This window comes from Lithobates pipiens, unplaced genomic scaffold (assembly GCF_037356315.1).
Source record: "Lithobates pipiens isolate NorthernLeopardFrog02 unplaced genomic scaffold, aLitPip1_a1.2 Scaffold_13, whole genome shotgun sequence".
Lineage (NCBI taxonomy): Eukaryota > Metazoa > Chordata > Amphibia > Anura > Ranidae > Lithobates > Lithobates pipiens.
In genome coordinates, this window is record NW_027507718.1 from 301,695,904 (window position 1) to 301,719,510 (window position 23,607).

At 46.5% G+C, this 23,607-nt stretch overlaps 1 protein-coding gene across 1 annotated transcript in view; it reads left to right on the forward strand.

The window, feature by feature from the left end:
• The window catches only part of ADAD1 (adenosine deaminase domain containing 1), a 265,111-nt gene that overhangs the window by 94,714 nt on the left and 146,790 nt on the right, over nucleotides 1-23,607 (forward strand). Inside the window, exons 4-5 of the mRNA XM_077476863.1 lie at nucleotides 3,908-4,060; nucleotides 18,891-18,998. Of these exons, the coding sequence (XP_077332989.1) occupies nucleotides 3,908-4,060; nucleotides 18,891-18,998 (261 nt within the window). The remainder of the gene's footprint in view (nucleotides 1-3,907; nucleotides 4,061-18,890; nucleotides 18,999-23,607) is intronic.

The window sequence follows — 23,607 nt, forward strand, 5'->3', positions numbered from 1 at the left end:
GGGAAAAAAAAGGACGCAAATTTTGTTTGGGTACAACATTGCATGACCGTGCAATTACCAGTTAACCACTTTCAGACCGGACCATTTTGCTGGTAAATGACCAGAGGTCTTTTTACAATTTGGCACTGCGCTGTTTTAACTGGTAATTGCGCGGTCATGCAATGTTGTACCCAAACAAAATTTGCGTCCTTTTCTTCCCACAAATAGAGCTTTCTTTTGATGGTATTTGATTGCCTCTGCGATTTTTATTTTTTGCGATATAAATGGAAAAAGACCGCAAATTTTGAAAAAAATAAGATATTTTCTACTTTTTGTTATTAGAAAAATCCAATAAACTCAATTTTAGTCATACATTTAGGCCAAAATGTATTCAGCCACATGTCTTTGGTAAAAAAAAAGTCAATAACTGTATATTTATTGGTTTGCGCAAAAGTTGTCACATCTACAAACTAAGGTACGTTTTCTGGAATTTACGCAGCTTTTATTTTACGACTGCCTATCTCATTTCTTGAGGTGCTAAAATGGCAGGGCAGTACAAAACCCCCCCAAATGACCCCATTTTGGAAAGTAGACCCCCTAAGGAAATTGATAAGTGGCATGTTGAGCCCATTGAATATTTTATTTTTTTGCCTCAAGCGATTGAATAATGACAAAAACTTTTTTTTTTTTTTTTTTACACAAAGTTGTCACTAAATGATATATTGCTCACACATGCTATGGGCATATGTGAAATGACACCCCAAAATAAATTCTGCTGCTTCTCCTGAGTACGGGGATACCACATGTGTGGGATTTTTTGGGAGCCTAGCCGTGTACGGGGCCCCGAAAGCCAAGAACCGCCTTCAGGCTTTCTAAGGGCGTAAATATTTGACTTCACTCCTCACTACCTATTACAGTTTTGAAGGCCATAAAATGCCAAGATGGCACAAAACCCCCACAAATGACCCCATTTTAGAAAGTAGACACCCCAAGCTATTTGCTGAGAGGCATGTTGAGTCCATGGAATATTTTATATTTTGCCACAAGTTGCGGGAAAATTACAAACTTTTTTATTTTTTTATTTTTTTTCACAAAGTTGTCACTAAATGATATATTGCTCACGCATGCCATGGGCATATGTGAAATGACACCCCAAAATATATTCTGCTGCTTCTCCTGAGTACGGGGATACCACATATGTGGGACTTTTTGGGAGCCTAGCCGCGTACGGGGCCCCGAAAACCAAGCACCGCCTTCAGGCTTTCTAAGGGCGTTACAGTTTTGAAGGCCATAAAATGCCAAGATGGCACAAACGCCCCCCAAATGACCCCATTTTGGAAAGTAGACACCCCTAAATTTAGGGGTACACTAGTGAGACTAGGTAATAAATGGCGGGTGCCCTGAAATTATAAAATAATAACTAACCAACCAGCGTCACCTGTAACAGTTATATGGTGATCACTGGTGAAAGGGTTAATTAGGGGGCAATCAGGGGGCTTTATGCGGTAGTATATGGGGGTCCCTGGCGCTATAAAAAGTTGCGGCGAACCTAAATACCTACCTGCCTAACTAGCGTCACCTGTGACACTAATACAGCGATCAGTAAAATGATCGCTTATTAGGCTGGGTTCACACTGGAGCGATGCGGGAACGCCACGAATCCGCGGCGGGTTCCCGCATCGCATGCCTCCCGGCGGCAGTTCACACTGCCCTATGCGAACTGCTGGGAGTGTCAGTGAAATGTTAACGACACCCCCAGATCAGTTCGCATATCGCAGTGCGATCTGCAAACTCGGATCGCATGGTATGAACACCCATGCAATCCGATTCTGCTGCGGACCAAAAAAAGGGTCCCGTGCGAATTTGCGGCGGGTGCGGCGCGAATTCAGCCATACTATCTGTATGGCTGAACTCGAATCGCACAGAGATCGGATGTGATTTGCACTGCAGTGCGGTGCGAATCACATTCGTTCTCATAAACCGCTGCAATGTGAACCCAGCCTTAGTGACACTGGCGACGGGGGGGTGATCACGGGGTTAAACCTTTATTGGGGGGGTTAGGGGGGCACATTAGAACTAAAGGGGGCTAACCCTAACTGCCCTAACAGTTATTACAGTCACAAATGACACCAATGCAAAAAAAAAATAATGCAATTGGTGTCACTGTGACTGGGGGGGCAGGGGTAATTGGGGGGGTGATCGGGGGGTAAAGGGGGTGTGTGAGTGTGCCTGGCATGTTCTACTGTACGTGTGGTGTGTTGGTGCAACTCACCGATCCTCTCTCCTCGGTGCCGGAACGAAAAATACCAACACGGAGGAGAGATTACATCACTTCCTCTCCTGTGAGGAGAGGAAGTGATGTCACGGAGCATTTCTATTCGTCAGGAGCGATCGCGAGGGGGTGGCCATGAATAAATGGCCGCCCCCTCATCCCGGATCGCTCCCGAACGAATGCCGACCGCCGCAGGCACCGGGGGGGGGGTGGCCCGATCGGGCCCCCCACCCGCGGGAAGGCAGGGACTTGTATATACGCCCATATGCCTGCCCGTGCCATTCTGCCGACGTATATCGTCGTGCGGCGGTCGGCAAGTGGTTAAAGCAGCGCAGTGCCAAATTGTAAAATGACCTCTGGTCATTGACCAGCAAAATGGTCCGGTCTGAAAGTGGTTAAAAACGTTTTTTTTTTTTTGTTAGAAAATTATAAAACATAAATTATAAAACATTCTAAATTTTTTCTAACACCTTAGAGAATAAAATGGCAGTCGTTGCAATACTTTGTCACACCGTATTTGCGCAGCGGTCTTACAAGCGCACTTTTTTTTTTTTTTTTTTAAATACACTTATTTTTTTTAAATGGAAAAAAACTAACATTGGCCCAATTTTATTTATATTTTGAAAGCTAATGTTACGCTGAGTAAATTGATACCCAACATGTCATGCTTCAAAATTGCACCCGCTCGTGGAATGGCGACAAACTGTTACCCTTAATCTCCATAGGCGACATTTAAAAAATTCTACAGGTTGAATATTTTGCATTACAGAGGAGGTTTAGGGCTAGAATTATTGCTCTCCTCTACCAATCATGGTGATATCTCACACGTGTGGTTTGAACACCATATTCATATACGGTGGCGTTACAAGGAATACTAATACAAGGAATGTAAACGTCCCTTGTAATAGAAACAAAAAGCCCTCCGATCTCATAATTACGCTAAAATGCCATAAAAAAATAAAAATAAAATTTTGACAAAAAAATGGCCCTTTAAGAGCTATGTGTGGAAGTGATGTTTTGATGTTGCTTCACACCTGCAGTGTCATGGAGACGGGTGGGGGCGATCTTCCCCTCACTCGTCTCCATGCACAGCCACCGGAAGGATCTGATTGCCTCCGCCGCTGCCGAAGGCTTCCGGTAAGTGCGGCGTCTCTCTCTCCTGTTGCCGATAAGTGATCTTACGGCGAATCCGCTGCAGAGACCACTTTTATCTTGTAGCGGACCACTGGCTGAACACGGTGATACTGAGGTTATGGCAGCTAGCTGCTGCTATAACAACGATAGCCGTCCTCAAATTGAGGACGTATATAGTCATGCGGCGTTCCGGGAGTGGTTAACTAAAACCATTACATTTTAGTCTACTAAAATGTCCCGGAGATTTTAGTCGACTAAAATTAAACAATTCAGATGACTAAAATACAACTAAAATGGCATTTTAGTCAAAAGACTAAAACTAAATCAAAAATTTAAGTGTACTGTACTCCAGGATGTGTAAATTACAGGTAAGTCAAAATTCTTAGTTTTTTCAATTTCAGAGAAATCTTCTGCCTAAACAAAAAAAAAGCCTTAAATCTTTGCACATGCAAACTTTGCACTAGTTGTAATTATACCTTGTGTATGCGTTATGTCATTTCTTATGTTTCTGCTTAATCCTAGGAAATGTCTTTGGTGCTTATTTTGCATTCTGTGCAGTTATTGATGGAATTCAATACAAAACCGGAATGGGGCAGAATAAAAAAGAAGCAAGAGCAAACGCATCTCGGTTAGCATTAGATCAACTACTACAATACGAGGAATCTGATCCACAAGGTAACCGTAAGAATTAAAGAAACTAATTATAAAGGTTTCCTAGCGATATTCTTTTTTTTTTTTTAAGCCAAATTGCTTAGAAACCAACTTTTGTGTTTGCATACCCCAATGTAAGAGTATAAAAGCATAAAACAGCTACTGGACACTTAAACCCCCTTCCTAATCAGGCCAGCTTCAGCTTTCAGTGCTCTCACAACATGCAACACTGTACCCATGTTTAATTTTTGTCTTTTTTTCCACACAAATAAAGCTTTTCTTTTGGTGGCATTTAACCACTTTCAGACCGGACCATTTTGCTGGTAAATGACCAGAGGTCTTTTTACACTTTGGCACTGCGCTGCTTTAACTGGTAATTGCGCGGTCATGCAATGTTGTACCCAAACAAAATTTGCGTCCTTTTCTTCCCACAAATAGAGCTTTCTTTTGATGGTATTTGATTGCCTCTGCGATTTTTATTTTTTGCGATATAAACGTAAAAAGACCGCAAATTTTGAAAAAAAATGATATTTTCTACTTTTTGTTATTAGAAAAATCCAATAAACTCAATTTTAGTCATACATTTAGGCCAAAATGTATTCAGCCACATGTCTTTGGTAAAAAAAAAGTCAATAATTGTATATTTATTGGTTTGCGCAAAAGTTGTCACATCTACAAACTAAGGTACGTTTTCTGGAATTTACGCAGCTTTTAGTTTACGACTGCCTATCTCATTTCTTGAGGTGCTAAAATGGCAGGGCAGTACAAAACCCCCCCAAATGACCCCATTTTGGAAAGTAGACCCCCTAAGGAAATTGATAAGAGGCATGTTGAGCCCATTGAATATTTTATTTTTTTGCCTCAAGCGATTGAATAATGACAAAAAAAAAATTTTTTTTTTTTTTTTACACAAAGTTGTCACTAAATGATATATTGCTCACACATGCTATGGGCGTATGTGAAATGACACCCCAAAATAAATTCTGCTGCTTCTCCTGAGTACGGGGATACCACATATGTGGGACTTTTTGGGAGCCTAGCCGCGTACGGGGCCCCGAAAACCAAGCACCGCCTTCAGGCTTTCTAAGGGCGTAAATATTTGACTTCACTCCTCACTACCTATTACAGTTTTGAAGGCCATAAAATGCCAAGATGGCACAAAACCCCCACAAATGACCCCATTTTAGAAAGTAGACACCCCAAGCTATTTGCTGAGAGGCATGTTGAGTCCATGGAATATTTTATATTTTGCCACAAGTTGCGGGAAAATTACAAACTTTTTTTTTTTTTTTTTTTTTTTCACAAAGTTGTCACTAAATGATATATTGCTCACGCATGCCATGGGCATATGTGAAATGACACCCCAAAATAAATTCTGCTGCTTCTCCTGAGTACGGGGATACCACATATGTGGGACTTTTTGGGAGCCTAGCCGCGTACGGGGCCCCGAAAACCAAGCACCGCCTTCAGGCTTTCTAAGGGCGTTACAGTTTTGAAGGCCATAAAATGCCAAGATGGCACAAACCCCCCCCAAATGACCCCATTTTGGAAAGTAGACACCCCTAAATTTAGGGGTACACTAGTGAGACTAGGTAATAAATGGCGGGTGCCCTGAAACTATAAAAAAATAACTAACCAACCAGCGTCACCTGTAACAGTTATATGGTGATCACTGGTGAAAGGGTTAACTAGGGGGCAATCAGGGGGCTTTATGCGGTAGTATATGGGGGTCCCTGGCGCTATAAAAAGCTGCGGCGAACCTAAATACCTACTTGCCTAACTAGCGTCACCTGTGACACTAATACAGCGATCAGAAAAACGATCGCTTATTAGGCTGGGTTCACACTGGAGCGATGCGGGAACGCCACGAATGCGCGGCGGGTTCCCGCATCGCATGCCTCCCGGCGGCAGTTCACACTGCCCTATGCGAACTGCTGGGAGTGTCAGTGAAATGTTACTGACACCCCCAGATCAGTTCGCATATCGCAGTGCGATCTGCAAACTCGGATCGCATGGTGTGAACACCCATGCGATCCGATTCTGCTGCGGGCCAAAAAAAGGGTCCCGTGCGAATTTGCGGCGGGTGCGGCGGGTGTGGCGGGTGCGGCGAATGGCTGAACTCGAATCGCACAGAGATCGGATGTGATTTGCACTGCAGTGCGAATCACATCCGTTCTCAAACCGCTGCAATCTGAACCCAGCCTTAGTGACACTGGCGACGGGGGGTGATCACGGGGTTAAACCTTTATTGGGGGGGTTAGGGGGGTACCTTAGAACTAAAGGGGGCTAACCCTAACTGCCCTAACAGTTATTAGTCACAAATGACACCCGCCGGGTGATCAGGGGGTTAAACCTTTATTAGGTAATAAATGGCGGGTGCCCTGAAACTATAAAAAAAATAACTAACCAACCAGCGTCACCTGTAACAGTTATATGGTGATCACTGGTGAAAGGGTTAACTAGGGGGCAATCAGGGGGCTTTATGCGGTAGTATATGGGGGTCCCTGGCGCTATAAAAAGCTGCGGCGAACCTAAATACCTACCTGCCTAACTAGCGTCACCTGGGACACTAATACGGCGATCAGAAAAATGATCGCTTATTAGGCTGGGTTCACACTGGAGCGATGCGGAAACGCCGCGAATCCGCGGCGGGTTCCCGCATCGCATGCCTCCCGGCGGCAGTTCACACTGCCCTATGCGAACTGCTGGGAGTGTCAGTGAAATGTTACTGACACCCCCAGATCAGTTCGCATATCGCAGTGCGATCTGCAAACTCGGATCGCATGGTGTGAACACCCATGCGATCCGATTCTGCTGCGGGCCAAAAAAAGGGTCCCGTGCGAATTTGCGGCGGGTGCGGCGGGTGTGGCGGGTGCGGCGGGTGCGGCGAATGGCTGAACTCGAATCGCACAGAGATCGGATGTGATTTGCACTGCAGTGCGGTGCGAATCACATTCGTTCTCATAAACCGCTGCAATGTGAACCCAGCCTTAGTGACACTGGCGACGGGGGGTGATCACGGGGTTAAACCTTTATTGGGGGGGTTAGGGGGGTACATTAGAACTAAAGGGGGCTAACTCTAACTGCCCTAACAGTTATTACAGTCACAAATGACACCAATGCAAAAAAAAAAAAAAAAAAAAAAAAAATGACATTGGTGTCACTGTGACTGGGGGGCAGGGGTAATTGGGGGGGTGATCGGGGGGTAAAGGGGGGGTGTGAGTGTGCCTGGCATGTTCTACTGTGTGTGGGATGTGTTGGTGCAACTCACTGATCCGCTCTCCTCCGTGTCGGAACGAAAAATACCGACACGGAGGAGAGAATACATCACTTCCTCTCCTGTGTTTACATTACAGGAGAGGAAGTGATGTCACCGGGGATTTCTATTCGTCGGGAGCGATCGCGAGGGGGTGGCCATGAATGAATGGCCGTCCCCTCGTCCGGGATCGCTCCCGAACGAAAACCGACCGCCGCAGGCACCGGGCGGGGGCCCGATCGGGCCCCCGACCCGCGGGAGGCAAATCACGTACATGTACGTGCTTATGCCTGCCCGTGCCATTCTGCCGACGTACATCGGCGTTAGGCGGTCGGCAAGTGGTTAATTACCACAGTTTTTTTTGTGCAATATAAAAATGCATTTTTCTTTGTTATAAAGTTTTGCAAATTAGTATTTTTTTTGTAATGTTGTGCTGCTACATATAAAAAATATCCCAAATCTGTATACATTATTTGGTCTTTGTGAAGGTTATAGAGTCTACAAACTATGGTGCCAATCATTGAAAATTTATTACACCTGATTTACTGATGGCCTGTAATTTCTTGAGACACTAACAAGCCAAGACAGTACAACTACCCCCAAATTTTGAAGTTGTAATTTTTTCTTTCGTTCATTGACGGACACAGCTCCATTAAATCATGACCGTAGGGTTATTACGCCACCTTCAGGAGAGGACTAAGCAGAACATGTAATACATGTGAAAACAGAACTGTACAGTTCCGCCCAGGGGGCGGTCCCTCTGGCTATAACCCCTCAGCCTGCTTCCTGCAGCTCAGTTTTTTGAAGTGAAGGAAAAGGACCTAGGCTCCCTGCTGGGACCATCGGTCCTGGGGATTTTTTTCTGGATTTTGCCTCCATACAGTCATCCTCTTCGGAGAGATCAGACATGGCGAGCCAGGGTGAGTCATTGGAAGCTAGCGGTGGTGCAACAGCTTCACACACTTCAGCCCCTGTATACGTGACTGAAGAAGCATTTTCCTCTGCCCTGCAGGGCTTGGATGGAGGATGCGATTAAAGTTGCTAATCTTTCACCTTAGACTCTTTACAGTCAGTGGAGGGTCCAAAAGAACTATGGGTACTAGATGAGGTATTACTCTCAGATGATCGGGAAGAAAAACAAGCCGATTATTCCTCTGCGGAGGAAACAATACTTGAAGTTTCAATCTGAAGTACAGAGCCTTACAGAGATGGTCCGCTTTCATGCTACCCCTAACAGAGTTAGCTGAAGGTCCGGTCTCCTCCTTGGGTTCCTTGAAGCCTTTATAGCCTTTGCATGCGTTTCTCATCCACGCATTACTAGAAAAACGTATTTATATTGAATGGGATCATCTCGATAAGCATTTTTCCCCTCCAAAGAGATTCTCAAGTCTCTATCCTATGGAAGAAAAATTCACTAAAAGATGGAAAGTTCCAGCAGTTGACGTTGCGATTTCCAATGTGAATAAAAGTTTAGCTTGCGCAGTGGACAATGTGCTTATGCTTAAAGATCCAACAGATAAGAATTTGGAAGGTCTGTTAAAATCCTCTTTTTTTCCTTAGCAGGTACTGTAGCTCAGCCTGCAATTGCAGCTATAGGCATCTGTCAGTCCTTTAAATTACCAGTTCACAGATTCTCTCAAATGAGCTCCCTGCACAACAAGCACAGGAATTGGCCGAGCTACCTAAAGCATTATGCTTTGCTAGAGATGTTATGAAGGATTCTATTCACCAGGCATCACGCCTTGCGCTTGTACTTGTACATATGCAAAAGAACCCTTTGGTTAAAGGGTTGGTCAGCTGAAACGACCTTGTAAGAACCTTCTAACTAGTTTCCCCTTTAAGGGAGAACGATTATTTGTCGATAGTTTGGATAAATACATTCAAACAATTTCCAGCGGAAAGAGTACTCTTTTGCCAGTCAAAAGAAAATATAAGCGTCCTTCGTTTAAACAGATTTTTTTCCCCCGCGCCAGGGGCATCCACCTCTAGGCAGGGGCGATGGCCTCAGTCATCAGACTCTACGGGAAGAGCCCAGGGTCAAACCCAGGCACAAAGGAAGACCTGGGGCCGCAAGTCTGCAAAGCAGTATATCAAGACCTCGTCACGAAGAGGCATCTCCCCTCACCAAGGTGGGGCGAAGACTTCTGAGGTACTCAGAAGTCTGGCAAAGGGAGATTCAGGACAAAGGGACTCTCTTTACATTGTCTCTTGGAAACAAGCTAGAGTTTTGAGAGTTTCCACCGTCTCGTTTTGAGATCAAACATTCCCAAGGATCCAGGGAAAAGGCAATCCCTGTTACAAGCATTAGACTGATTATTGGCTCGGTTGATCAGACAGATTCCCAAACAAGAGCATGGTTTGGTGTTTTACTCAAACCTATTTACGGTGCCAAAGACAAATGGGGATATCAGACCAAGTCTAGATCTAAGGAATCGAAATCAGCTCCTGAAGATCCACTTCTTTCGCATGGGGTCAGTTAAGTCAGTTGTTTCCATCCTGCAAGGAGGAGAACCTCTGGCATCCATCGACATCAGAGATGCATATCTGCATGTCCCTATATTTCCTCCTCACCAGAGGATTCTGCGGTTCGAAGTAGAACAGAAGCATTTTCAGTTTGTAGCCTTGCCCTTCAGGCTTGCTACAGCACCTTGGGTATTCACAAAGGTACTAGCTCCACCTCTGGCCAGGTTAAGGGCACAAGGCATAACGGTCTTGGCTTACTTAGACTATTGTTAATAGACCAGTCAGTGGCTCGCTTGAAGCAAGGTGTAGTCATTACAAGCAGTTACCTGGAAGGTTTGGATTGGATTCTCAACCTAAAGAAATCCTCCTTAAAGCCACTAAGATGGCTGGAGTATCTGGGCTTGATCATAGACACAGCCCAGAAAAGGGTCTTCTTGCCTCCTGAAAGGATCAGCCCCATACAAGAGCTGGTGAGGATGATCAGGTCAAAGAGAAATCCTTCAATTCGCCTTTGTATGAGGTTGTTAGGGAAGATGGTAGCTTCATTCGAAGCAGTTCCCTATGCCCAATTACATTTGAGGCCGTTTCAAAAGAGTATCCTCTAGCTGTCCCCATGAGTGTCCCAGAGCCTCAGTTTGTGGTTACCATCTTGGAGCCTGCTGAAGGGAAACACCTTCAGAGCAATCATCTGGAAGGTAGTAACGACAGATGCCAGCCTTTCAGGCTGGGGAGCAGGAGCCTTGCCCATCAACATTCTAGAGATTCGGTCAGTGTATCTGGCTCTAAAAACCTGGACCTCCAGGTTAAAGTACTGTCCTGTCAGGATCCAATCTGACAATGCCACGGCTGTGGCATATATCAATCACCAAGGGGGCAGCTCTCTCAGCTCAGAGAGAGGTGAACCAGATTCTAACTTGGGCAGTTTTTTATTCCGGGAGTAGAGAATTGGCAGGGGGACTATCTAAGTCGCCAGCAGTTATTCCCGGGGGGGGGGGGGAATGGTCTCTTCACCCCAAAGTGTTTCGGGGCTGTTTGCCAAATATGGGGAACTCCGGACATGGATCTTCTAGTGTCCAGATTCAACACGTAGCTAGTCAACTTTGTGTCCAGGACAAGGGACCCACTCTCATAAGGAACAGATGCGTTGGTGACCCCGTGGAATCAGTTCTCACTGATCTATGCATTTTCCTTGATTCAGTTGCTACCTCGAGTTCTTTGCAGGATCAAGCTGCAAAGAAAGTCGGTAATACTGGTAGCACCAGCATGGCCCAGAAGGTCATGGTACGCAGAGATTGTAAAGATGGCAGTGGAGGATCCATGGCCCCTCCCACTAAGGCCAGACCTGCTTTCTCAGGGGCCGATATTTCATCCTACTTTACGAACGCTAAATTTAATGGCTTGGCTATTGCGACCCACATTCTAAAGAAACATGAGCTTTCCAGGTCAGTTATCTCTACTTGATTAATGCTAGGAAGCCAGCTTCTAGAGCTATATATTATAGAATCTGGAAAGCTTATGTTTCCTTGTGTGAATCCAAGGGTTGGCACCCTCAGAGATATATTATAGGCAGAATCCTTGCCTTTCTACAATTGGGCGTAGAGATGAAGTTGGCCCTAAGTACAATTAAGGGCCAAGTCTTAGCCTTATCTGTTTTATTTCAAAGACCACTTGCTACGCCTTCTTTAGTCCGGGGTTTTATGCAAAGGGTGATGCGGATTAATCCGCCAGTTAAATCAACTGTAACCCCTTGGGACTTGAATTTAGTTTTGTCAGTGTTACAAAAACTGCCATATGAACCATTACAGCATGTTTCCTTAGTCCTTCTGACTAGGAAACTGATATTTTTGGTTGCTATATCCTCAGCAAGGAGGGTGTCAGAATCGGCTGCTCTTTCTTGTAAAGAGCCATATTTGGTTATTCATGAAGATGAGTAGTGTTACGCCCTCTTCCAGGCTTTTTGCCAAAAGTGGTTTTAGGCTTTCATCTGAATGAAGATATTGTCCTGCCTTCGTTTTTCCCAAGACCATGTTCCAGGGAAAAAGTCAGAGCAGTGAAGATCTATTTAAAGAAAACTGCTCAGATTCGTAAGACCGACGTCTTATTTATTCTGCCAGAGGGTCCTAAAAAAGGACAGGCAGCTTTGAAATTCACTGTTGCTAAGTGGATTCGGCAAGTTATAATTCAAACTTATGATTTAAAGGGAAAGATTCTCCCTTTTTAAGTTTAGGCGCACTCTACCAGAGCGGTTGGTGCTTCTTGGCCAGTGCTTCACCAGTCCTCCATGTCTCAGATCTGCAAGGCCGCGACTTGGTCTTCAGTACATATATTTGCAAAATGTTATCAAGTGGATGTAATATGGAATGAGGATATCGCCTTCAAGCGCAGTGTGTTGCAGGCAGCAGTATAAGTCCTCAGGTCTGGGGGTTACCCTATGGGTTGTGTCTCCCTCCCCTCAAGTAGCATTGCTATGGGACATCCCACTAAGTAAATACTTGAGGCTCTGTGTCCTATGATGTACGATAAAGAAAATAGGATTTTTAAAACAGCTTACCTGAAAAATCCTTTTCTTGGAGTACATCATAGGACACAGAGCCCCCGCCCCTGTTTTATGGGGTGAGAGTATATTGCTTATATTGCTTGGCTACAAAAAATGTGTGCTCCTGGAAGGAGGAGGGGGTTATATAGGGGAGTCAACTTCCTGTATTGGTTATACCAGTCTCAACAACTGAAGATAGGCCCATAACCCGCTAAGTAAATACTTGAGGCTCTGTGTCCAATGATGTACTCCAAGAAAAGGATTTTTACAGGTAAGCTGTTTTAAAAATCCTATTTTTCTGTTGGTCTCTGTGAGGAGCATGGGCAGCGGCCATTTTCTTGCAGCCTCAGTGCGGCTTTTCTCCCCAGCGCTGGTTCCTGTGCCTCAGAACAGCGCAGTTTTTACACCTGGACACTTGTGAGCTGGCACAGCGATTAGCGACAGCATGGCCCAGCACTCGGTCAGGGTGGTGAGTCCTGCAGTGGGGCCCCTCAGTCAGTCTGTTAGCAGCTAGAAGGGTGGGATTGAGCACCGAGGCAGTGGCCCGGTCCATGTTTACGGTAGTGGGGTCAGAGCTACGACCGGTACTGGCAATGGCATTAGTGTCGCAGACCCTTACCGAGTGGGTAAAAACGATTGCACCGTGAATTGGAGAAGCAACAGTCTCTTCCAGTCTGCGTAGAACTAGCAGACCAGTTGCTGCACGGTCTTAAGTATGTCTATGATGTGGCCCTGGATACACTTCCCCTGCTCTCCAGAGCATCGGTATCAGCAGTGGTGCTGTGGCGCCTGATCTGGCTGAAATGCTGGTCTGTGGACTAGACATCTAAAAAATGCTTTGACGGATTTGTCCTTCCTTGGTGAGCAGCTATTTGGAGCTTTGCTGGATGACATTAGTCAGAATGTCACAGGTGGGAAGAATACATTGCTCCCACAGTCCAAGAAGGGTAAGGAGCCACGCCACAAAGGCCCTCCTTTTCCACTCAAGAGGCTTTTTCGTCCACCTGGGACGTCGGGTAAGCACTCCAATTCCGACAGGGCAACTGCTGAGGAACAAAAGTGCCCCTGGCCTCACAAGCCTGTGAGCAAAAGTACTACCGCGTGAAGGTTTGCCCCCGCCCAAACCACGGGTGGGGGGTCGCCTTCGGGAGTTTGTAGCTTGGTGGGCCTCTCGGCTGTCCGACCAATGGGTCTGCGAACTGATTTCATCAGGCTACAAGATAGAGTTCCTCTCTTGGCCACCAAACAGATTTTATTTTGTCCCTCCAACATACCTTTACTCCCGGTTCGCCAGGAGGCCCTGTTTGGGTTAGTAAGGGACCTGCTCAGACGCGGGTTGATAGTGATTGTTCCTAAACTAGAAATATTTTAGGGATTCTACTCCAATCTGTAGTCTAAACTTAAAAGCCCTCAATTGCTTTGTGAAAGTACAAAGGATCAGACTGTAATCAGTTTGCTCCGTAGTCGCTGCACTCCATCAGGAGGACTCCCTGGCATATTTGGACATCCAGGACGCGTACTTGCATATACCCATATGCCTCAGGCATCAGAGGTTTCTGCGATTTGCAGTGGGGGAAGACCACTATCAGTTTGTGGCTCTCCCCTTTGGCTTGGCTTCAGCACCCCGAGTCTTTACCAAAGTATTGGCTCCAATTTTGGCGTTGTTGCGACAATGTGGAATCGCAATCATGGGTTACCTAGATCTCCTTCTGAGAGCAGCTTCCGCCTCAGAATTAAAGGAGGATGTACCGATCACCATGCAAACCCTGCAGGAATTTGGGTGGGTGGTGAACCTGAAAAAGTTGTTTCTTGTGCCGACTTAACTCCTGGAGTACCTAGGTGTTTCTCCTTTCAGACAAACTGCACACTCTCAGAGCTGCAGTGAAGCTGTTGATGAACTGCAGATGGTCATCGTTTCGCTTCTGCATGAGGGTCCTGGGCCTCGTGGTGGCCTCCTTCGAGGCGGTACTGTACGCCCAATTTCACACCAGTCTTGCAGAAGGAGATATTGGCAAAATGGGCCAAATCTCCATTATCACTGGATCGACAGATTCAGGTGAGCCAGTCAGGGACTCTCTTCTCTGGTGGATGAGATCTCTGGCCCTTCAGTCCGGGAAGTTGTTCCTACCTCTTCATTGGACAGTGATCACAACGGACGCTAGCCTGACCGGCTGGAGTGGAGTACTGGAAGTACAGTCGACCCTGGGCCTCTGCTCGAGGGAGGAATCCCAGTTGCCGATCAATATGCTCGAACTTCGAGTGCTCAGGCTATGCCTCTCCACATGGTTGGTGAGAATAAGAGGACGTCCAATCAGGATGTAGTCAGACAACACCACGCCGGTGGCATATGTCAACCATCAAGGAGGAACAAGAAGCTCGGCTGCAGCATGGGAGGTCGCTCACATCCTTTGGTGGGCAGAGCGGCATGTACCGGCCCTGTCGGCCATATACATCCCCGGAGTAGAAAACTGGCAGGCGGACTATCTAATGCAGATGCTGGACCCAGGAGAGTGGTCATTGCATCCGGAGGTGTTCAGGCTTATTTGCCTGCGGTGGGGCACACCAGATGTGGATCTCTTGGCCTCTCGGCTCAATCGAAAGGTGCGGAGGTTCGTGTCCATGACAAGAGATCCTTGGGCGGATGCGTCAGACGCTTTGGTGGCTCCATGGAAGCAGTACCGTCTGATTTACACCTTTCCTCCGCTCAGACTGTTACCACATCTGCTCTGCAGAGTGGAGGCCAAGGGGATTCCGGTGATGCCGATTGCCCCAGATTGGCCTCGGCGTCCTTGGTACGCCGACCTAGTATGCCTGGTGGCGGACCCTCCTTGGTGGTTACCGATGCGAGAAGACCTTCTGTCACAAGGCTCAATTCTCCATCCTGCTCTACCATTGCTGGTTTTAACAGCATGGCTGTTTAAAGCCAGGTGCTAAGGAACCGAGCTCTGTCTGAGTCGCTGATTTCCACTTTTAAGGACACTGAAATCATCTTCTCGGAAGATATACCATCGTACTTGGAAGGCTTATATCTCCATGTGTGAGGATATGGGGTGGCATCCACGCACCTATTCCGTTACCAGGATCCTGCTGTTCCTACAGCAAGGAGTGGACCACCCTTACCTCTGTGGGATCTGAACCTGGTGTTGGCGCTTCAGAAACTGACGTCATCAGGCAAATCCCTTTACCACTCTCTCAGAAAGTGGTCTTCCTAGTGGCCATCCCATTGGCCAGGAGGGTTTCGGAACTGGCGGACTTGTCTTGCAAGTTGCCCTATCTCGTTATACACAAGGATAAGTTGGTGTTGTGTCCACAACCTTCCTTTCTACCGAAGGTGGTTTTGGCTTTTTATCTCAATGAAGACATTGTGTTACAATCTCTGTGTCCAAAACCGACACATCCTAAGGAGGTGGCCCTCCATTCCCTTGACGTGGTCTGGGCTCTAAGGGTATATGTGTCTGCCACGGCTCCCTTCCGGAAGTCAGGCTCTCTGTTCGTTTCAGTACCATTTCAAGGTGGATCAGACAGATCGTGTTCCAGGCTTACTCCTTGAAGGGACAGGTGCCCCTCTTTCCTGTCACGGCCCACTCCACCAGGGTAATTGGGACCTCTTGGGCCTTTCCAACATCAAGCGTCTGTCACGCAAGTGTGTAAGGCAGCGACTTGGTCGTCCATTCACACTTTTTACAAAATTCTACAAAGTGGATGTAAACGTATCTTCTGATGCCTGTTTTGGCCGCAAAGTTTTTTAGGCGGCTGTGTAATGTTGCAATTTTACACTCTTGTTTCTGTTAAGCGAAAGTTGCCTTTTTTGAATGTTAATGCACTCTGATGCATATGTTGACCGCAAGTTCTGATGTGGTTGGTTCAGATGGTGACTCCCCCGTTAGGGAGCACCTCTGGTTGTGGGTGAAGTTATGTTGCTGTTCCCATCGCTCGTTATGACACTGCTTGGGGACGTCCCTACAGTCAAGATTACTGGAGCTGTGTCTGTCAATGAACGAAAGAGAAAATAGGATTTTTGTACTCACCGTAAAACCCATTTCTCTGGAGTTCATTGACGGACACAGCACCCTCCCCTCCTATTGGTTTACGTTATACTTGGGGATACACCGAATGAGTTTTTTGGTGCCGAAACTGATACCGAAAATAAATCTTCCTTGATACCGAAACAGCACCGACACCGAAATTGACTGTTTTTAAAAAATATTTTTATACAGGAGATGGTCAGACTGGGGACATGGCACAGGAGATGGTCAGACAGCGGGCATGCTACAGGAGATCAATGCAGCCTCACCAGTGCCCGTCATGTAGCCTGCCTGTGCCTCACCAGTGCATATAAACATACACATATAAAAAAAAAACACACGTAAGTATGTATATATATATAATATAAAATATTTACAGACAAATGCACATATATAACATGCACACATATAACACACATGCATACAAAAAAATATATATATGTGTGTATGTATATATGACTTTTTAAAAATTGGCAGCTGCAGCTCTGTACCTTAATCTCCATGCTGGGTACTGCACTGTAGGGGAAGGCAGAGAGCACAGCACACACTGCTAGACATCTTTCCCTTGCTTTCACAGTAAACAGTGTGACCGAGCTCCTGCACAGCCAATTTGTACATCGGCTGAGGAGCCATATGCAACCACCGCTGGGGTGAGGGGGACGTTACACCGAGACCCCACAGGCCACTTCTAGCATGGATGAGGAGGGAGGGGAGGAGAAGAGAGTAAAGATGGTCTCTCCAGAATGACACCCTCATGATGGGCAACACCAGGAGCGGAGCCAAGCCCAGCAGGCCCGCCCCATTTTTGGTACCAGTATCGGCGAAAATTCTCTTTCGGCTTTTTGCCGAAAGGGCCATTTTCGGCCGATATGTTTCGGCGGCCAGAATTTCGGTGCATCCCTGGTTATACTGCTTGTTGACGTACTGAGCTGCAGGAAACAGGCTGAGGGGTTATTACCAAAGGGACCGCCCCCTGGGTGGAACTGTAAAGTTCTGTTGTTTTTCACATGTATTGCGTGTTCTGCCTAGTCCTCTACTGAAAGGGGCGCAATCACCTACGGTCAAGATTACTCGAGCTGTGTCCGTCAATGAACTTCAGAGAAAAGGATTTTAGGGTGAGTCCAAAAATCATATTTTTTTTCAGTGGCAGAGTAATCCAGTTATGAACATTAAAGGGATTGTAAAGTGATTTTTTTTTTTTTTTTTTTTTTTTTTTATAACAAACATGTTATACTTGCCTCCACTGTGCAGCTCGTTTTGCACAGAGTGGCCCCGAACCTGCTCTTCTGGGGTCCCTCTGCGGCTGTCTCTGCTTCCTCCCGCAGGTGCTTCTCACGTTTATGCGAGCTCCCTCGCATGGTGAGAAGCATCTGCGGGTGCGCTCCCGTGATACAGCCGGCGGCTATAGCCGCTCACTGTATCACACGGTCCCGCGCTCCGCGTCAGTGGATGTGATTGACAGCAGCGCGAGGCAATGGCTGCGCTGCTTTCCATCCACTCCAGCTAATCAGCGGCCAGGCTGAACGGTAAAAAGGATGTCGGGGGACGAGCGTGGGACTTTCGAGGGGTGAGGTAAGTAAAACGGGGGGCTGGGGGCGCAGGCACTGTCAGATGTTTTTTCACCTTAATGCATAGAATGCATTAAGGTGAAAAAACATTTACCTTTACAACCCCTTTAAGTGTCTGGTGAAGTATTCAAGAAAATAATTTTAGATAACCAAAAATTCCTAATCAGCTTAATACTTTTCTCTGAGTTCTTTTTAAAGGGTTTGTTAACCCATTTATATAAAACCATGTCAGCCCCTCTATTAGAGGCTGGCATAGCACACGATGTATGCATTTTTAAAAAAACAAGCTAAATACCGCATTTGAGCTGTCTTCAGGCCGGTCGCATGACACGTGGCCACTTTACATCTCCAATGGATGTCTTCTGTGGGTGGAGCCATGATCTCCCTCTGATGTCAGCCAGGGAGATCACAGAAGCAATGTCTCAGAGCTGTAAAGCCATGTGACCGGCCTGAAGGCAGCTCAAATGCGTTATTTAGAATGCTCGTTTTTAGAAAGGATTTTCGATTTACATAGTGTGGTATTCCTGAGGGACTGGTAGTGACCATTTTACTATTTTATTTTTAACAATAGCAGTGGGGGGGGGGTTGGGGAGCGACAGAGAGAGATACCTGACAGGCAGGAATGAGGGGGGAGAGAAGAAAGCTGAGCAGGGCAGCATATGACTGAGAGACGTACTCTGACCACAGTGATCAGGGCTGAGCAGCCCTGGTTATTGTGGTCTGTACAGGAGGTGACGGGTTCAGGGAGTATATTTAATTTTTTGGGGGGTTAACAAACACTTTAAGGATAAAGCTTCCTCCCTTCTTGTGGTAGCTATTGCCATTGTAAGAATGGGCCCTCGGAACTGGCATTAGTGCTCAATCCTCCTTTAGATGGCAGTGTAACCCATGCTTAGTTTTTCAGTAAACCCAAAGAAAGATTTTACCGTAAGTGCAAAAATATTTTATCCTAGTCTGAAATTAGTATTTTTATGCCTGTTATTAAAAAAAAAAAAAAATCTTACAGCTCATCTTATGGAAAACACAGATGTCACTTATGTAGCTGGACCGCCGTTATTACCTGTGGAACCAGATATCCCAGTTGAAGCTTTAAGTTCTCCAAGACCTCGTGTTGGTACGTTTATTAGGGCCTTTCTCTTTCTTATGCTATTAAACACCCGTCTCCATGAAGTTTATTTCCAGTCTGCCTTCTATAACAGCAGCACCTGAAACGCATGCCTGATGTACCATGTGTGCTTACAGAATATACTTCAATCAGTATAAGTTAAGTGAACAATGAAGCTATACCTCTAATAGTTCTGCACATGCAAATAATGAAATAGAATTTCACTCTCCCTAGAATTGGATGTCTCCTTGTGTGCTAACCATATACAATAAAGCTCAAATATGTGGTTATAAGACACACATTTTTGCACAATATAATACTGCCTGTGTAAACTATTAAAGCTGAAGTTTAGCTAAAAATATTTGTTGCCTTTAGTCACATCACTTGCCTAATATGGAGGATGTCCCATGTCATGCAGGCAGCTAAATCCTGTAGAAATCTTCAATACAGGCACTTGATAGCTTTAAGCTCCAGGTTGAGGAGTTATGAAAAAGTTCCAGATGAGGACCCCCAATCTGTTCTTTCATTACTTTCACTAACTGTAGGACAATTTGTAAATGGGCGAGAGTCTGTCCCATTCACAGATCGATGGAGACGGAGGTGTCCACTCCTCATCGGACCTTTTTCTCAACTGCTTAGCCCAGAGCTCTTTTGGCCCTGCTTTTGCAGTCAGTCACAGGAGTGCAGTTAATTCTGATTGAGCCTACAGCGGACTAAAGTCCACTGATATCTGACGTCGTTCAACCGCTCTGGAGGGATCCTGACTTTAATGTTGGAATCCACCCAGATGCCTGACCATCAGCTGGCTCAGGGTATCACCGAGAGCCTGAGCCAGCTACTCCCACTCCCTCCCCAGCCCAGCGCTTCAGTGAGCTCAGGATGGGAAGAGTAGAAAGCCAGTGAGTGACCGTTACTGCCCTCTGTTCACTGAAAACTGAGCCATCAGTGGTCTTTGATTGTTTAGTTCTTTGTCTTAGAGGCGGCAGGGGGAACGATGCCGCACTTACCTAGGTGAGTACATTAGGTATGCATGGTGTTTTTAAACCCCTTAATTCTCTTTTAAGCCCTTGCGCACCAGAAGTTCAGAGCCACTAAGAGAACCTGACATCAGTGCAGTGAAGATTTCTAGAGCGTCCAGCAGTCTGCATGACATGGGGCATCTGTCATTACTAGTAAGTAGTGTTGGGTGAACAGTTCGACCCAAACATTGGCTGTTCGCCACATTCCAAGAACACCTGAATTTGATGCATAGTGCATTCTGCGCCCTGATTGGGCAAAGCTTTGCCCAATCAGGGCACAGTAAAAGCTGGTTGTTTAAAAGGTTTGTTATCCAAAAAAAACAGATCCTGTTCCCTTAAAGCATGTTACACAGCAGAGTGCTTGTGCTGTGTAATTTGGCCCCTTCTGTCACCTAAAAAAAACCTGGCTGATCCTGCCTAGCTATACCCTTCCCCCTGTAAACTGACCACAGTTTATCATGGCTGCTGATCCCTGACACCGTGGTCCGTTTATGTGCTTCTGTCATCTGCAGCCCTGCTCTGTCCTCTGTCGTCCTCTCCCCCCTTCCTGCCGGTGTTCTCCGTGTCAGTGGCTTCCCCCTCATCTCCTGCTGCTATTAGAACTACAATAAAAACCTGCTATCCCTTCTGTAACAACGTTATGTGCCCCTGTGTCTGTGTTTAGAAAATAAAGCTGCCAATCTGTACCTATATCTGAGAGTCTCCCAGCGCTCCCGTGACTCCTTGGCTCTCTCTTCTACCTCCTCCCTGACTGACGTCAGCGGGAGTGCTTGGCCCCGCCCACTATAGCTGTCAGCTGGGCAGAGGAGAGAGCCAAGGAGTCATGTGAGCACCGGGAGACGTTCTGCTCTGATATAGGTACAGATCAGCAGCTTTTTAATGACACAGGGGCACACAACATTATGTTACAAAGAGGATGACGTGTTTTTATAGTGTTAGCTTAACAACCACTTTAAGAAGTGGGGCCGCGGCATCCTTAGCATCCGCTGAGTCATCAGCTGTCATTAAGCTTCCCTGCTGACAGCTGAATTAAAAAAAACGGTGTGGGGGTCTGTCTGTCCATTGTCGCCCCCCTAATCCACACTAGACCCCTTTTATGGCCAGTTACTTGCATATCAGCCTTACAAAATTGACAATTTTGATTTCTCATATTCAGCTCCTATAGACTTCAATGCAGTTCACTGTTCAGGGCAGAACTTTTCCCCTGTTTGGGAGTTCTGCTGCGAACCGAACAGGGGGGGGTGTTCAGCCCATCTCTACTAGCAAGTAAGTCTGTAGGGCTAAACATGTTTTTAGCTATACTGACTTTATTCTCATAATACTGTTTTAAAAAATATCTCTTAATCGTAAAGTACAATGCACAGACTTGATATTGATTAGAAATTTTATTTTTTTCCAAAGCCGTTTTTTTATGGAAGTGTGGAATATGTTCTGTTACAATGATAAATAATAATTCTGTCATAGCATTCAAACTATATAACATGAAGACCTTAATGAAAGATTTCTGAGTCTATGTAAAGTCTTAAATTATTGCAAGTTCTCTCCCCTTAAGACACACAAATCTTGGAATACAATTCAAGTAACATTATTTCTCAATGCAGTTCTCAAACAAGCAAAATATGCATTTCTGCCACTAGGGCCAAAGGAAAGTATTTTATAGTTAAAGCGGTTGTTAAGCCACTTGTATAAAACGCTCCCATCCCGTTTGTATTAGAACTGTCGGTTATATCATAAATATGCTTATCTTTACTGATAAAACACTGTCTTCCTGCGATCAGTTGCTGTCATGGTTATGCAGTGATCTTCCTCTGGTAGCTTACCTCCGCTCATGTGTTCTGACTAAGAGGCCAGCCACTTCCACCTGGTGGTTTTTATAACCTCTCCTCTAAGCATGGCTCCACCCCAGGCTCTATCAGGGAACCCTATATTAACCTGTGCACTGCAAGCCAACAGCGCTGATCAACCATTGTGTATTCATTGTGTGTTTGGCTTCTTGTTTCCTGCTTGCCGTGTGCTCTTCGTTTGTCTCTGTTGCCGACCTTGGTGTGTTCTCAACGATTCATGTCTGCTTGTGACCTTAACCTTTTGGCATGTCCCTGACCATCCTTGTCTGCCTGTGACCCTGAACCTTTGGGGTGTACTCTGTTGTTCCTTTCTGCTAGTTGCCCTGACCTCTGCCTTATCCCCTTACTATTCTTGTTGTTCCAGCCTGCTGCTTCCTTCTCCTGTAGTCTACTGTGAGTGTGAGCTGTGAGACCCTAGGGGCTGCGACCTGGAGCCAGACTGCAGCCAAGTCCATCCTCACCACTGGAGGCTCTGGTGAACACCTACTGGCTCTTAGACTCTGCGCCCTTGGGAATCTATGCTCTAGCTCCTACTGAGATCTGTGTTAGTGATCCAGTAGACCCGTGTCCTGAATCTCCCTGGGTACAATACGCAGCAGTCAGTCCTAAGGTCCACTACCTAGCCGTGCACTTCCGACTCCTACGGAGTGCATCTGTCACCTGGTCTCAGGTGACCTGATAGTTGCCTTCTCTCCTCTCCTTTGCCCGTCTCACAGTTCCAGTGGGTGGGCTGAGCACTGCCGGGGAGGAGAGGCGAGACACAGCTGAGGAGTCGCATGATCGCAGGAGACTGTGTGTGTTATCAGTACAGATAAGCATTTTTATGATGTAACAGACCCAGGGTGAATTAGTGGGGACTTAGTGTTCTAATACAGGGTGAGGGGGGGGGGAGAGGGCACAGGAGACAAATAGGGCTGTGGATGACTGAGGCACATACGCTGACAGTGTCAGGGCTCAGCAGATATATCGTGGTCAACGTATGGGGGAGAGGGCTTTGTCGGGCAGGTGATACAGGGGGCCAAATGACACAGCACAAGTGCTGTGCTGTATAACATACTTTAAGGCAGTGGTTCTCAGCCTGGGGGTCGAATGACGATTTTCCAGGGGTCACTGAATCCTGGGCTGTTCCTGAAGCCCACCTCGCTCTCCCAGACTTTTTTCAGCTGCCTAGCAGGGCTGTTCCTGGAGCCCGCAGCTGCCCATTCAGTTCACGGCATGGCAGGGAGGAAGAGACTTCCCCACTGATTCCCCCCCCCCCCAAGCACTGCCACTGATCCCAACTCCCTGCCAGCACCGCCTCACTGATCCCAACTCCCCGCCAGCACCGCCTCACTGATCCCAACTCCCCGCCAGCACCGCCTCACTGATCCCAACTCCCCGCCAGCACCGCCTCACTGATCCCAACTCCCCGCCAGCACCGCCTCACTGATCCCAACTCCCCGCCTCTCGACCCATTCCCCCCCACCAAGGAGTAAGAGGGGGAATAAAAATAGAGAATACATGGAAGGGAAAGGAAAAGAAGGGGAGGAACGGAGAGAAAGAATAAGAGAACAATAAACACGGCTAGAGAAAGGGATGGGGGAACAAGAAAATAGGATAGAGATAAAAGAGAAAGAAAGGAGAACAAAGAAAGAGTGGTACATCCTAAAATGTACCATAAGGGGTTTTAATACTGGACAAGTGGAAGGGACTCGGGGAGCTCCAAATGTCCATGGGTTAGGGGCACAAATTACTTCTCTTGCCTTGGGTGGTGAC